A 16,924-nucleotide genomic window follows, 5' to 3' on the forward strand; every position below is an offset into this window, starting at 1 on the left:
CTTAAACATCAAATGTTTTACTGCAACCTTCAGGTGCTTTGGAAGGCATTGCTGTCTCTGCTGGACTGTAGGGTTGGATACTCTAAGTCTTCAATGGCTGTGTTGGGGGTGCAATCATGGTTTGCATGAAGGAGCACTTGCTATGGGCCAGACCCTGTGCTTATTATGCCTTTTCCATGGGTCTATCATTCGGGGCCTGTGCATATCATTTCAGTGTCAGTTTCTGAACTGGTTTGGGTAATAAAAATACAGCATGGCAATGTTGGTACCAAAGATTCAAAAATGCTACCCACTCTCAAGATCCCTTCACAGAAGCACTTACTTCACTGGATACCTACTGTCCGTTCTTTTTCCTCCCCCACTTCTGGAACCCCTTTTGTAAATTTTGTATTCCATTAATTATATATTTGCCTCACTCTGGTCTCTTTCTGCCCCCAGGCCCACCACTTTCCTGCAATTGATGCAAATTAGGAGGGACCCTAGTGGGAGGTCAGGGAACAGAGGTGTCCAAGTAGAGCTGAGTTTGTTCTCTGTGTGGAGGGAAGTTTTCCACAACCACCCACAGCCAATGCCCTTCACACCCTCAGGTCAGATCATCAGGGAGCATGTGTGATACCTGCTTCTATACTATGCCCACAGTGTACATTTAGTTAGGGGCTTGGGGTGATGACTATTACAATATTCATTTATGCAGGGATGTCAGCAAACCCAGGGCAGAGCACACACTGAAAAATCCTACTGAGGTAGCTTATAACACTTTTTTTTATAGTGTATAAAATGCATTTATGTATCTCTCACAGTTCTATTGATATACTAGAGGCCTCGTGCATGAAATTCCTGCATGGGTTGAGTCTCTAGGCCTGACCAATCAGGGCCAATCAGGTTCCCCGCCTCCCCCTCGTCCTTCCCTCACCACCTGCATCTACCATCACCTACTCCTGGTTTCCCATCCCAGCCTGGGGCCCAGCCCCAATCAGGCAATTGGGGCCTGCCAGCCAGCGGGGGGAGGGGGATAGGGACCAACAGGGTGGCCAGCAGGCCCCATCACAATCAGGGCCTACAGGCTGGGGACAGCTCCTGCATTGAGTGTCTGCCCCCTGGTGGTCAGTGTGTGTCATAGTGACTGGTAGTTCCATCATAATGGTCGCTTAGGCTTTTATAGATAGATAGATAGATAGATAGATAGATAGATAGATAATTTACATGCCAGAGAGTCCGCCCATTTAAAAGTGTTCAGTTCAGTGGTTTTTAGCACACTCACAGAATTTTGAGCCATCCCCTTAAATCTAATTTTAGAACATTTTTTATCACCCCCAAAAGAAACTTTGTCCCCATAGCATCCATTCCCTGTTCTATACCCATTCCCTAGCCACTAATCTACTTTCTTTCTCCATAGATTTGCCTATTTTGGATATTTCATATAAATGGAATTCTACAGTGTGGCCTTTGGTGAAAAGCTTCTTTCACTTAGCTTCACTTCCAAGTTACCATTTCTTTGGTATATTTTTTCCAGGATCCTAAACACTTCAAGTCAGAGAAGACAGGACGGGGACAGTTACGGGAAGGCTGGAGAGATAGTCATCAGCCCATCATGTGTTCCTACAAGCTGGTGACTGTGAAGTTTGAGGTCTGGGGTCTCCAGACCAGAGTGGAACAATTTGTACACAAGGTAAGCGAACAAAGAGCAGTTCCTCAGCCTCGGAGCATGTACCTGTCTTGATGGTAAGCTGGAGTGAGTGATATACCACAGATGCACAGGTGCTGAGCCAACACCAGGTAACTGCATCTAGGCATTTTACATTCAGGTTTAATTTTCTTCCACTATTAGATCTTTTACACCATCTCCTATCCTGTACCTCCATATCTATTGTGTGAGTGTATTTAGGAAGTTGGACTTTCAAAACACTTATCCTCTATGGAAGCAATCCAGGTGCCCATCAGTAGACAAGTGGATAAAAATGCTGTGGTACCTACATAAACAGTGGAATATTACTTAGCCATAAAAAAGAATGGAATCTTACATTTGCAACAGCATGGATGGACTTAGAGGGTATGGAGCTAAACAAAATAAGCCAGACAGAGAAAGACATACACCATGTGATTTCATTCATATGTGGAATCTAAAGAATAAAATAAACGAACAAAATAGAAACAGACTTAGAGACACAGAGATCAGAAGGGTTGGTAGGGCTGGGTGAACGGGATTAAGAAGTACAAATTGGTAGTTAACAAAATAGTCATGGGGAAGTAAAGTACAGCCTGGGGAATCTAGCAACAATAGTGTAATAACTGTATGGTGCCAAGTGAGTACTGAAAATATCAGGGGGAACACTTTGTAAAGCTTATGATTGTCTAACCACTATGCTGTCTACCTGAAACTAGTACAAAATAATGCTGAATGCAAACTGTAATTGAAAATTTTTAATTAAAAAAAAAATGTTAAAAACATTTGGCATTGGGCTAATCTAGTTCCAAGCACAGATACTTATACTTGGTACTTGGGTTGCAGGCAGAGGCACAGGGCTTATCTGCATGTGCGTTCCCCGAGGATAATTCTCACTCTAAAGGTCCTGCAAATGTAGACCCTGAGGCACCGTCTGAGTGTAGAAGGCACCTCAAGAGACGGAGCAAGAAATCCCAGTAGTCCCATTAGATGGTGCACTGCAGAATTTCTCCTCATAGAATTCTGTCAATTGTGAACAATCTCAAAATACAGATTTCAATTCTATACCCACCTTGGCTAAGCTCATTAATTTTGTAGCAGGAATTCCCTTGGTAATGATTTAGGTTTTTTAGAGGTTTCTAACATGACCCCTGTCCTCATGGCTAAAGAAAAAGGAAGAAAGAAAATGTAGTGTTGAACACTGCCCTTTATAATTCCTTCCATCTCCATAAAAATAAATACTACCCACGTTATCTCTACATTCCAGATAGGCTGAGTATCTGTTTGTTTATCCTCTTAAAAATTGGTAACAATAATTTTTTTATAAAAAGCTTTCTGGAATTCTTTTGGAGGTGTTGAATTTAAACTTGTGTGCTAAGCTTTTTGTTCCTTAGATGGATTTGTCTACAGGGGACAATTGACAATAAAATAGGGGACCCAATTGACCATAAAAATTTGTAAATCTTGAAATTAGGTCCAAGGAATAGACTGACCTTGGGCTCATGATTATCACAGACGCTGAAACAAATTTGAGACAGAGAAGGGTGCCAATTCTACTGAGCCTCAGAACTTATTCTGCCCAACCAGAGAAGGGAGTCGGGCAAGGCACCTAGAAATCCAGTTCTGGGGCTGCCTGTCGTCCTGCTGGGTCCCAGTTAGTGAGCAGGAAGACAGGGCTCCCAGGGTGAAAATCTTCCAGCCTCTGCTCTGTGTCTATCTCAGGCTGTGGCTTCCTACAACATCCCTTCACCCCCTTTTCTTTACCACAGCGCTCGTCGTGTTTCTCTTCTCACAGATGACTTGGGCTAGTTTTGAGACTCTGCTTCTTTAAAACACCTGTAAGAAGTACACTCTGGCTGGCGTAGGCATCCCCATTGCCCATTTCCAAATGGAATGAGGTGCTACCAACGCCCAGCACACACCTGCTCTGGCACATGAGTCGCTAATGAGTGTCTGAAGCCAGCATTTGCATGGGCGCCTTTCTCTGAACACCTTTGTTTTTTTTAAGAATCTTTTCACAGTTAAGGGGAAGAAATGTTTGAAAGCGAGCTATTAGCACATTATTGAGTTCCTGTTTCCAAGCAGACAGCTGTGTTGTGCTTAACGTAATAGGGTCTATTTACTGATGCCTCGATGCTGTTCTTTTGATTTCCATGAATTTGACACACTCGGCACTCAAGTATGTTCAGCTTCACGAACATTTATTTTCATTACATTGCCTCCTTAAGCCTCACCAGAGGCCTGGCATAATAAACTCTTTCTGATAAATACTTCCCTTGTTTCTGCAAATTCACCAAAATTAAAATCCTTCATTTACCGAAACATGCTCAAACCTTCCATGAGAGGTTTTAAATAGTAAGAGGAATGTCAGAAGGAGAGTGTGAGTGTCCAAGAAACTTTCTAAGGAGTATTTATGGGGGACAAAAAAAATAATACCATAAGTTAAAAGCACATAATAGGGCTATTCACACACAAGCTGTGTCTATATTATTTTTCTTTTGTCCTGTTGTCATATGTGTCACCATCAGAAACAGTTTCATTCTGATGGTGACACATAATGGCAACAAGACAAGCTTATTATCATTGCCATTATGTTCTGTTCTACTTTGGGTGTCTTATTTCATTTCTTTCAATAATAGTTAACTGCCCTTGCTCTCCCTCCCCCACCCCTGTTCTTATTACATGAAAGTCAAGCCAGAAAGATACTTATGCTTCTTGTATACCACACCTTCAATTATTGGTTTGTTTGTTGTTGTTTTTTTGTTAATCTTCACCCAAGGATATTTTTCCACTGGTTTTTAGGGAGAGTGGAAGAGAGGGGGAAGTCTGAGCAAAACACATCTATTGGTTGCCTCCTGCACAAGCCCCAACCAGGGCCAGGACTAGGGAGGAGCCTGCAATCAAGGTATGTGCCCTTGACTGAAATTGAACCAAGGGACCCTTTGGTCCGCAGGCCCACACTCTACCCACTGAGCCCAACTGGCGGGGGCGCTTCAATTATTTAAAGAAAATGAACCAATATTTAAGATATTTCATCAGAGAAGAATGTTGAGTGCTCTTTATTAAGAAGTGACCCAGGAAAACTCTTGATTTCTAGCATGTCTGACTGCTTGGCACCAGTGAGACACACCCTCTACAAATGTTTTCGGTAAAGGTAAACAAAGAGAAAAATCTCAAGGTGATTAGCCTGGAGATTCATTCCAGTCATTGCCACGTGACTGCCAAGCCGTTCCCATTGGTTTGTACACACCTCCAGCCTGACTTCCAAGCAAGACAGACATTAATTTACACCCAGGACAGCCCGCCATGGAAAGGGCTGAGGGTGAGCAAGTACAACACCGGTGCATGTCTCCTGTCATTGTCCTGCCATATGAACATTTATAACGCCAGGATCCCTGAAACTGGGAGTGACCTATTTTCCAGGTGATTTTAATCAAACATGGTATTATTTCAACCTTCTTTTACTTTTTTAGGTGGTCCGAGATATTCTGCTGATTGGACATAGACAGGCTTTTGCATGGGTTGATGAATGGTATGGTAAGTCAACTTCCCCAAAATAACTTGTAGGACGATTTCATAACACATTGACTTGGGATTTTAGTCCATCTGGCTTTAAATGCTACCTAGAAAGACATCAACAAAGGCAGGGCTACTGCCTCCTGTATTGGAAAATAGCACTGTTCACGGAACATAATGAGGAAAAATGTAATGCTAGAAGCTTGATCTAAAATAACTATTGTACTTAGCTGTTGAGGAAGTGGGACCTCAGTCAGTATGTTTGATGCTTGCTTACTTGACTTGCATGTAGGACTCCATAATTCTCTGTGGGGTGGGTTTCAGTCTCATCCTAATTTATATAGACTTCAAGATCAAAGCTGTCTCAAGTGTCATACCAAGTGAAACTCCTTCGATTCACAGATCGCTTGAAACACTCCCTTACACAAAACAAGGATTCCGCAAGGGTTCAAGGGCAGAAACTTAGATATCCCCTTAATCCTAAGGCTATTGTTTTGGCTTTTTTTTTTTTTTTTTTTTTTTTAACATGATTTGGGAAGAGTTTAGCAAATTCTGCTCGTTTACAGTAAATGATGGATGGAGCACCCTCCCCAGATCCTCTGCACTGTCATTTTACCCACAGAATCCTCTCCAGTCCCAGGACCAGTCATCAGACACTAGCGTCCTTGACTTTAAATAGAAACAAACACACCCAATTGGTGGCTGGGATTAGATCTGATTATTTAATGAGGTGCCCTTCTCCTTGGCCTTATCCTAAGTCACCCTGGATCTGTTCTCAGTGTAAGCTCGGTTGCATTCTGGTGCTTTTCTGTCACTGTTCCACCAGTTCCCTTCCTCTTCAGAGCAGAAGGTATCAAACTTAAAGTGAAAGGGGAGGGTGGACTGAATGGACAAAGGCAGGGATCATCAGTAATGTTGTTTGCTGTTTCTGAGCCACATTTTTTTTAGAAACATGCTTTTGTTTTTTTTATATTTTGCTTTTATTTTTTGTAATTGTCCCCCCAGTTATGCATCTTCTGAAGAACAAATGCATCTTCCTAGAAGAGATTCTTTTGGAAGATCACCTCTCTCTATAGATAGATAGATAGATAGATAGATAGATAGATAGATAGATAGATAGATAGATATAGATATAGATATAGATATAGATATAGATATAGATTTGAATTATATATATATATAATAAATTTCAGAGAGGAAGGGAGAGGGAGAGAGAATAGAAACATAAGTGAATCATTGACTGGCAGCCTGCATCCCAGGCATGTGCGTGCCCTTGATCGGAATTGAATCAGGGACCCGTCAGTCCACAGGCCGACACTCTACCCACAGAGCCAAGCTGGCTAGGGCAAAATCACCACTCGCTTAACACAACCCCCAGGATGCTGCCACCCACTGCCCGTGGGCTGGCTCAGCTCTTGGTCGCGTGTCTCCCTGAGACCTGTCTGTGGTTGTCTTTTGTGAGGCAGGAGGGACAGTCTCCTGTGGTTACTTCCCCTGATCTTTAAACCAATCTTTCCAGTTGTATTTTTCTGGGGAGCTTTCCTCAGATTCTTAGAGGAAGCACAGACCCCCAAAAAAGTTAAAGAACTGGTAAGTCCCAACTTGGATTCCTCCAGGCTTCTAGTTTCCTTACCACCTACACGAGGGATATCAAAAGGATATTCAAAGAATAACAGGCTCAAACTGATAAGGAGGTTGGCAAGTGAAGGGGACCCGGAGGACCAAATATCTGCCACTTTGAAGACCGAGGAGACGCTGGGCACATCAGCAGGTGTTTCTCTCTAGGGCCAGGATGCCAGCATAGACTTTTAAGAAAGCTCAGCATCAAGCAGGGCAGCTGGGTCCTGGTTCAGAGGACAAAACACTGCCAGCCTGTCCATCAGGGAAGGGCCTGAGGAGAGATGGATATAGAAAGAGGGAAAATTGTGGGTGGGCCTCCAGCAAGAGACCTGCTAGACGGTAGAGGATGGGGATTGACTGGAGGAAGGAAGACCAAAATACTTTTTTTTTTTTTATAATATATTTTATTGATTTTTTACAGAGAGGAAGGGAGAGAAATAGAGAGATAGAAACATCGACGAGAGAGAAACATCTACCAGTTGCCTCTTGCACACCCCCTACCGGGGATGTGCCCGCAACCAATGTACATGTCCTTGACCCGAATCGAACCTGGGACCTTTCAGTCCGCAGACCGACGCTCTACCACTGAGCCAAACCGGTTTCGGCACCAAAATACTTTTAATCCCAAAACAGAAAAATCTCACACTGTTACCGGGGCCCAAAGGTCAATAATATCGAAGGAACCCACAGAGGACACCTACCTGTTTACTTCAGATGGGCTCCGTGGAGGCAGAACTCCACTCTTTGTTGACAAAAAGCCTTTTCTGTATCTGAGTGCAGAAAGGCAGCTTGTGGGTTCCCGGATGTAGACCATCAGGGTGCCGTGTACTCCCCAGAAAGGCCTCTACCCCCTGACTACACAACCCCAGCCCTAGCCAAACAGGAAGCCTTTTCAGCCAGCAAGGGGTCTGAGAACCATCCATCCATTTCGTGTAAGTGACGGCTGGCATCGCCCCCTGTCTGAGCTGCTTGCCAGCAAAACCGTGGCTCCTTCATTACGCAGACGCAGACCCTCAAGTCAAATGGGTGGACATGGCCCTGCCCCAGAGGGTCTTTCGAGCCTTCTGTCCACAGTGACACTGGGGACTGTGGGTCTTTCCGGTGAATGGGTGTGTCCCTGGTACCGACGCCAAATGTCTAGCCTTTCAGGTTTGGGTGCCTGAAGTTGCTTATTTTTCTTTGCTCTGTACAGAGCCAGGAAGGCTGTCATTAGTAAACGTGGACAAGGTCTAAAGTAAAAAAAACAAACAAACAAAAACAACTCTTGTCTGTAGCTCATAGCCTGGTTCTCCAAGTGAAGTCCCTGGACCAATAACATCAGCATCCCCTGTTGGAAATTCAGATTCTCAGGCCCTGCCCTAATCCTACAGAATCAGGTACACTGCGGGATAGGCCAGCAATCTGTGTTAATAGCCCTCCAGATGAGCCTGATGCTCGATAAAGCTTATGAAAACCTGGGGTATAGCATGAACTGCAAACCAGATTAGATCCCAAGGAAGAGCAGTTGGATTCAGTACAAACAGATTAAACAAAGAATGGTAGCAGTCTTCAGGACCATTCTGGTGCCTTGTGAGAATTAGAACAGGCGCCCCCTTTAGGCAGATTCAGCAGATGCTATCATCTTGGGGCTAAATTTTAGTCCCATCCGCCCCCTGGGCTGAGTGTTCCTAGTGCACACAAACTGTACACCATTATGTAGTGGCTACCCTGTATGTCTTTCTCCCTAGACTCACCATCTCCAGTGCCTAATTACGATTAAAAAAAAGAAAAGAGAAGAAAGAAAAAAAGGACATTGTAGCTGATAGTGATCTTTTCTTGCTCAAGGATTTTAATTTTGTATCTTTTCCGAGTCTCAGCATTTTGCTGTCGCATAACTAATTTCCTTAACAGATGTTATTCTGCTCATGTTCATAGTAAAGTGTAACCATTTCCACTATTGAAGGAGTTGAGTTTGCCTTTCAAAGGCTTGATTGGTCTTTATCCATGAGCCTTGGGTGTCTCCTGTGTGACTAGAACACTAATCAGAGAAGTAGCAACAAGGCATTTCAGAAAACGGGGTGGATAAAAATAGGCCAGCTTCAGAAGAGCATGGATTCACTCCACAGACTGACAGTATTTTGAGAAAGGAACACAGGATTGCCAGCAGGAGGCTGTGATTGAGTGGAACCTCATAAACAGCTTGTAAATCCTCACTGTTCCAAAATATATATGGGGCGGAGGGGTAGTTCTGACTGGTACAGATGAAACCACCTCATGACAATGAGTCCCTAGAGCGAGCCTAACACTAAGTGAAGCAAGCTCAAAGTGGAGAAAGGCATGTTTAGAGATTAGCGTGAGCTGGTTGAGTTCACCAGGCCAGCATTTTCCAATGGCCTCACATGACCTTGAGTGCCTTGGCTCTTAGGCAGTATTTTATGTGCGTGCTTATGTTTACCTCTCTGGGGAGAGAACCCATAACTTTCCATCAGCTTTTCAAAGGGATCTGTGACCCCGCCCTCCACTTCCTCAAATGAAGAGCTACTGTATAGGAAAAAATGGCAGCTGTAGATTACAACCCAGGATCTTAGTGGTCTGAATTAGTTCATGGAAAGGGTATGCACCAAGCTTTAAGGATTGGCTACTTCCACTGCAAAAAAGGTGTAGCCACCCTAAGCTATTTGTAATAAACATGGTTGACCTTATAATGATTTTTAAAGGTATAAATAAGGCACTTCCCAAAGGATAGCCTTCACTGTGGCGAAGCCAAAGGGGTATCACATCTAATTCAGGATTGCTGGAGCCTCCCCCACGCCCTGCCCCACACCCAACCCAGCCACTTGTTCAAGATTTCCATTTTGACTTGGAGCAAGAAAAAATGAATACTATTTTGGCTAAGGAGCCTGGAAATGGAGAGAAAATGTTTATAGAAGGAAATACAATGTAATGTGCCATTGGACAGGTTATTGAATTAGAGTTGGTAGAGGCTTTTTAAAAATTTTTAATTGCTGTGCCCTAACTGGTTTGGCTCAGTGGATAGAGCATCAGCCTGGGGACTGAAGGGTCCCAGGTTCAATTCTGGTCAAAGGCACATGCCCAGGTTGTGGGCTCAGTACAGCTGATCAATGATTCTCTCTCATTGTTGATGTTTCTATATCTCTTTCTCCCTCTCTCTTCCTCTCTGAAATCAATATATATATATATATATATATATATATATATATATATATATATATATATATATATTTTTTTTTTTTTTTTTTTTTTTTTTTTTTTTTAATTTAGTTGCTGCAACTGTGCAGTGCAAGGTAGGAAAATTCAGACTTGCAGACGTTTTGTTCCTTGATATTTGTAGTTTCTCTGTCTGTTCAACTGACTTCTAAAGGCTTTCCAGATATATGATCTTGCCTCTACTTCCTGTAAAATCAGCCTACCTTCATTTGTTTGTTTGTTTGTTTTATTTCAGAAAGGGAGGGAGAGAGAAACATCAATGATGAGAGCAAATCATTGATCACCTGCTTCCTGCACGCCCCCTCCTGGGGATCGAGCCAGCAACCCGAGCACGTGCCCTTGATCTTCAGTTCACAGGCCGATGCTCTGTCCACTGAGCCGAACCAGCCTGCCTTCTCTAAAATTAAAAAGATTGAAAGGAAATTGCCTCCATAAACACAGTTGAAAGACTAGGAGAATGTAACTTGCAATATATGTAGCTAACAGGATTAATTAATATACTAGTATAAAGTGCTCCTATAAGTCAAAAATCCAATAACTCAATAGGAAAAAGGTAAAGTACATGAGCAGATAAACAGTAGAAAGAGAAAAGCAAATGGCCAATAACCTCACTACTGATTTAAAGCAATGTAATGAAAACAACAGGAAGATAGAACATTTGCCCCTCTGATAGAAATTTAAAAGAATGACAACATTTAGTTTTGGATAAGTGGGAGAACACATAACAGTTTTTATGAAAATGATAAGTACAAATAGCCTGTGATCCAGCAATTCCACTTCTAGAAATTTGTTCTTAAGGAATACTACACATGTGCTCATCAATATAGGTAGAAAGCTATTCGGTGTCATGTTGTTTATAAAAGCTAGAAATTAGACTCAGTGTGAATGTCCATTAACAGGAATATGGTCAAGTAAATTATGATAAACCCATACTATGAATATTATGTGTAACAGTTAAAAAAAAAATAAGGTAGTTCTTATGTACTGGTATGGAAATATGTACATTTCCCATTATTGGAAAAAGCAAGCCAGAGCAATATGAATAGTATAGTATAGTATAGTATAGTATAGTATAGTTTAAGATGGTATCATTCCATAAGTATAAAAATAAATGAGAGTGTGCGGGTGTATGTAGTAACATACATGTAAATTTAATTATTTTTTTTTTTAATCTGGCAATCTGTGCCTCAAACTCTTAACAGTGGGTATTTCCAGAAGGAATAGTCTTTGTGGGGGAGGTTAAAAGGAGTTAAACTCTTTTCTCTACATAATCCAATGCTACCGGAATTATTTCTATGAAACATAATTCATGCATTACTTGAGTGATTCATTAAATAATAATTAGAACCCATTTTTTGTTTTAAGTAGAAAATGGGTGAAATGGACCTAGATTTATAAAGTTAAAGTAGATTTTGCTCTTTAAAGAGAGCCTTCAGTTCATGGTTTAGGAAATCAAAGAAGATTCGCCAATTAACAAATCCCCTGGGCCCCGCACTTCTCTCTGGAAGCTGGGCTGATGGCAGAGGCTCCAAGGGTGGGCTAGGAGACGGGCACCTGCTCTGCCCTCCCCTGAAGGGGGGTGAGAAAGACAAGGAAAGAAATGGCCTCGCAAGAGGACAAAGAAAGGAAATCTTCTCCACTGAAATGCAATGAGGGGCATTTATACCCCAGAACCATTGCCCAAGTGCCACTTCTGTCCATCAACCTCTGACAGCCGAGGGTCAAAGATAGCGGACGTGCCTTTCTTAGAAGAAATACTGTGCTACTTCCAATATTCTTTCATTCATTCATTTATTTATTTATTTTTAATAGATTTTATTGATTTTTTTATAGAGAGAAAGTTAGAAACATCCATCAGCTGCCTCTTGCACAACCCCCACTGGGGGTGTGCCTGCAACCAAGGTACATGGCCCTGACCAGAATCGAACCTGGGGCCCTTCAGTTTGCAGGCTGACATACTATTCACTGGGCCAAACCGGTTTCAGCCCGATATTTTTTTTAAATTGGGCTATTTTTAAAATATATATATTTTATTGATTTTTAACAGAGAGGAAGGGAGAGAGATAGAGAGCCAGAAACATCGGTGAAAGAGAAACATTGATCAGCTGCCTCCTGCACAGCCCCCACTGGGGATGTGCCCACAAGCAAGGTAAATGCCCTTGACTGGAATCGAACCTGGGACCCTTCAGTTCGCAGGCTGACACTCTATCCACTGAGCCAAATCAGTTTCGGCTCGGACTATTATTTAAGAAACCTTATTTAAAAGAAGTAAATTATGACCTTTTAAACTTATAAATTAAGGGGTGATTATTTTTCAGTTTACTTGCAAAATAATGGACATAGGCTTCTTTTAATTAAGAGTTGCCCTGACACACATAAGCGTTTGCTTGCTTGCTGGAAACAAAGAGATCCGAACCTAAATGGTTAGACGTCACTGATCATTAAAAATCGATCAGTAATGAAGATGAAGCGGCTCTGAAAGGATAATCTGCCCTTGGCCACCTGTAATTGAATTTACTAGGAAATTGATTCACGTATAGATTGCAAGGTAATATACTTTGCAGAAGCAAGACGTAATACATTTTACCAGATAACCTGAATAGGAACTTAACATTTTTCACTTTAGTAGGCTTTCCATAAATTACTAAGAATACGGAAAACGTTTACTCCATTTCCATAAGCATGTATGGTACGTGGGAGTAGTTCAGGGTTCAGCCAAACATATTTCGATTTCCGCAGCAGCAGGGACCAAATTATCATCATCTTTTAGAGAATCACTTCCTTAGAAATGTTCACACTGTGTTTTGTTTTGTTTTTTATTTTTAATTGGGTTTGAGAGAGAGAGAGAGAGAGAGAGAGAGAGAGAGAGAGAAGCAGCCATGTGACAGTGAAACATCGATTGGCTGCCCCTTGCACATCCCTGCCTTGGGATGGAACCCACAACCTGGGCATGTGACCTGATCGAGAATCGAACCAGGAACCTGTGCACAGTACAAGGCTCAGCTAACTGAGCCACACTATCTGGGGCTAGAAATGTTCACCCTTATGTGGTCTGATTGGGAGATGTGTTGTTGTTTTTCTTTTAGCAAAACTTTCTGAAATTTTGTTTCTTTTTTTTTTTTAACATTTCTTTTTTTATATATATATTTTATTGATTTTTTTACAGAGAGGAAGGGAGAGGGATAGAGAGCCATAAACGTCGATGAGAGAGAAACATCGACCAGCTGCCTCTTGCACACCCCCTACTGGGGATGTGGCCCCAACTCAGGTACATGCCCTTGACCAGAATCGAACCTGGGACCTTTCAGTCTGCAGATCGACGCTCTACCACTGAGCCAAACCGGCTTCGGCTGAAATTTTGTTTCCTAACTCTTAATCTTAAAAAGGGGGGAGGAGGATGTCATGTTTCTGGAATGGATACCATTCTAGAAAAGTGTCTCTCCTTACCAATTCCAGATTAGTGGAATTGGTAAGGAGAGAATACGGAAAACGTTTACTCCATTTCCATAAGCATGTATGGTACGTGGGAGTAGTTCAGGGTTCAGCCAAACATATTTCGATTTCCGCAGCAGCAGGGACCAAATTATCATCATCTTTTAGAGAATCACTTCCTTAGAAATGTTCACACTGTGTTTTGTTTTGTTTTTTATTTTTAATTGGGTTTGAGAGAGAGAGAGAGAGAGAGAGAGAGAGAGAGAGAGAAGCAGCCATGTGACAGTAATGGCCACATGTAATAGATTTGTTTAATGTTGTGGGTTTTTTCTTTCTTACACAAATACCTCATATTTGATGTAGAAAAAGTGGAGAATATAAATAAGCAAAAAGAAGAAAATGATCATTAGCTATCATCCTAACACCTTGAAACAATCACCGTTTACATTTTGAAGTGCATACTTTGTCTTTTTAAAATGTATATAATGCTTTTCTGGCAAAAAAAAAAAGATTTCATATAATATGTATAAGTTTTTACCTTCTATTTTTTATTATTTAACAATATACCCAGGACATTTCTCTGTGCTGTTAAATATCCTTCTACATTATTTGTGTTTGCATAGCATTATCGGCCCCCTGGGTTGTTTTCAGTTTTTCACTATTATGAACAAAGGCAGTAATGAGAGTATCTTTGTTATTAAATTCTTCATCACATCCATTAAATTGATATACCTTTGAAAGCCCCACTCTTAACATTGAGCTAATTAAAGATAAAGAATGCTTTGTGTTGGAATTCACTAGAACAGAGAAACTAAAAGCCTTAGTGAATGGGGAGAGAAGAAATATCTTTACGTTTTAAACTTTGAGCTTAGAGTGACCTCAGTATTCGTTCTAGGCATATTGGTGTTTAAGAAATTTTGTTAGCCAGCCATTGAAATGAAAGTGATTGTATTGACAGGATGTGTTATTATTGTTAACTAAGGTGCATTTGTTCTAATCACAAAGCAGCGTCCCTTTATTGCTTCCAGTTCCCTCGATTTTCTAAAACAAAAGCATGCTCTCCGCTTGGCCAGACTCTGCTTAGCTTGAGACTTACATTGCTATGGACAGCGTTCTTGACTGACGTGTTCTGGGTGTGGGGGGACCATCCCACTAAATAACATGGCCCAGGTCTGGGGTTTAGAGCCGCCCTCTACCCTGGCCCCAGACAATACTGAATTAAATCAGAAACTCCTGCCTTTTGGAAATAAAGAGTATCTCACATGACACACCTGGATTGATATAAAAAGACAGCAAGCCCCATGCTGCAGGAAATGCCGGAGGAACCATCCCAGCTGTGAATGCCAGCTCTAGGCCTCGAAGTTAATTAGCGATGAGGGTGGGTGGTCGATGAACAATCGCTCAGCGTACCTTTATTATAAAGTGGCGTGAAGCTAAACTCTGCCGTGAGAGCAACAGGAGAATGCCCGTCTGGGACAGCTGTGGATAAATTGTAGTAAAACAGCCAAACGTGCAAGGTGAGGGTGGGGGGTACAACAAAAGTATTTAAAGTAGGACTGATTTGGTATGTTTTTGGACTTCACACACTGACACTGGGCAGGTTCGGTGTTTAAGTTTCTCATCAGTTGGGTTAGGACAGTGTTTCTCAACCTCAGCACCATTGACAGTTGGACTAGGTAATTAAATTCTTTGTTGGAGGAAGGGTAGCATCCCAGCTGTGACAATCAAGAATGCCACAAAACTGTCCCCTAGATTACCAGATCATTATCCTGAATACTGAAACCAGTGTGGGTGTAAGTAGTGCCAGCCACCTTCAAGCTGTCAGGCTAGACTTGCAGATCGGTGTAGGCCTGCCCTCTGACACCACGCATTCTGTGCAGAAGCTCACTGTGTGTGAGCGCCGCACCCAGTCTCACTCACACCCATGGACGTCGTCCCATGCCTCCTACGTCATGTCTCCTACAATAGCAATGAAAGTGCCCTTTCTCTTGTCGAACGCACTGACACACAGAACCTATTGGGAGAGGTAGACGGAAGGTAAGTTTTAAGGCGAACACGGCTGAGCACATCCCTGAGGGATCTTCTAACTCTGCTTTAGGAGATCTCAGGCTCTGGCACTGCCCACGCGCTCCTACTCCACCCACTTAGCTCACTGTACAGGAGTCACCCCTAAAAAAATGGCCACCCTTCCCTTCCTAAGACTACTTTGAGTTCCCTTCCTTGTACTCACTGCCCCTCTGGCTGGTTTGGCTAACTTTATGATTTGCCTTCCATAAAGTTAGCGAGCCCCCTGCTTCTTAAACCTCTCTTTGGCTTCTGCTAAGCTACCATCTTTCCCTAAAGTCTCCCCATTGAAAGTTTGCATTTAATAACGGAAGTTGCCCACGTCTTGACCTTCTTTCAGATATGACAATGGACGATGTTCGAGAATACGAGAAAAACATGCATGAACAAACCAACATAAAAGTTTGCAATCAGCATTCCTCCACTGTGGATGACATAGAGAGCCAGGCCCAAACAAGTGTATGTAGAATTTTAAAACATGTTGCCCCCTCCCTTTACCAGGCGTACACCGATCTGTGAAAGGCTGCCAGCGCTCAGTTCTCGGGCTTCCACCGAGAGCGTCGTCGCCCGGGGGCTGTTGGTAAACATTTCGAGTCTTTAAAGCCACTTGACGTGCAGGGTGTTCCAGTCATAAAGCCAAGAACATGGAGAGTGGGAACGTGCTGTGGGGCTAGTGCCTGAACCAGAAGAGAACAGGGGGAAAAGCAGGGGTCATATGAAAAGCAGAACTTTTAAAAACAGGTAGCAGTTACTTGTTCAGGGGAAGGCTTCTGACCCATCTGGCCTTTGAGGTTTCCTTACATTTGCTCTGAAATGCTTTTTAAAGCTGTCTTCCCCAGTCAGTTCATCTTTCCTAGGTTAATGCCAGGTGGGTCTGTGGTCCCTTCCCGCATCTGGCAGCGCAGTGGCGCAGTGTGACGGTGTGGTGAGTGGGGACTCCGCCAGACCTAGCCTGGGGCGTCAGCTAAGCCCCAGGGAGCCTCAAGTTATTCCCAGGCTCCTGGGAAACTGAGAGTTGACTATAGGGTGTCTGCCAGCATTTTACATGTAGTTGGATTCATGCTAATGAAGAGGAGCTACCGATGACAAAAATGGAACCTCTGAGTCACTTGTATGTGCCTTTGGCCAGAGCGGGAATCTCTGGGTGGCAGCTTAAACTTGCATCATCCAGAGTAACACATTAATTAGATTTTTAAGAAACTGATGTAGGACAGTGTTTCCCAAACTTTTGACGTATGTGTACCCTTCTATAATTTTTGTAACACTGAGTACCCCTCGTACTCATGAGAACGTAGAATTAGGCGCAGCTAAGCACGGTGCAGTGCATATCCCCACAAACTCCGGTGCAACTCGTACCCCCACCAAACTCTTCCCGTACCCCTGGGGATACGCGTACCACACTTTGGGAAACACTATTGTAGG

General features: G+C 42.7%; 1 protein-coding gene across 3 annotated transcripts in view; it reads left to right on the forward strand.

Moving 5' to 3' along the window:
- Positions 1–16,924, forward strand: part of PITPNC1 (phosphatidylinositol transfer protein cytoplasmic 1) — a 205,256-nt gene that overhangs the window by 181,528 nt on the left and 6,804 nt on the right. For 2 of the 3 annotated variants that reach the window (XM_084864165.1, XM_084864167.1), the window contains exons 6-8: positions 1,514–1,669; positions 5,137–5,200; positions 15,843–15,961. In XM_084864165.1, coding sequence (XP_084720291.1) covers positions 1,514–1,669; positions 5,137–5,200; positions 15,843–15,961 — 339 coding nt within the window. The remainder of the gene's footprint in view (positions 1–1,513; positions 1,670–5,136; positions 5,201–15,842; positions 15,962–16,924) is intronic. The other variant, XM_084864166.1, reaches the window with a different exon arrangement.

This window comes from Pipistrellus hanaki (genome assembly GCF_964339955.1).
Source record: "Pipistrellus hanaki genome assembly, chromosome: 16".
Classification (NCBI taxonomy): domain Eukaryota; kingdom Metazoa; phylum Chordata; class Mammalia; order Chiroptera; family Vespertilionidae; genus Pipistrellus; species Pipistrellus hanaki.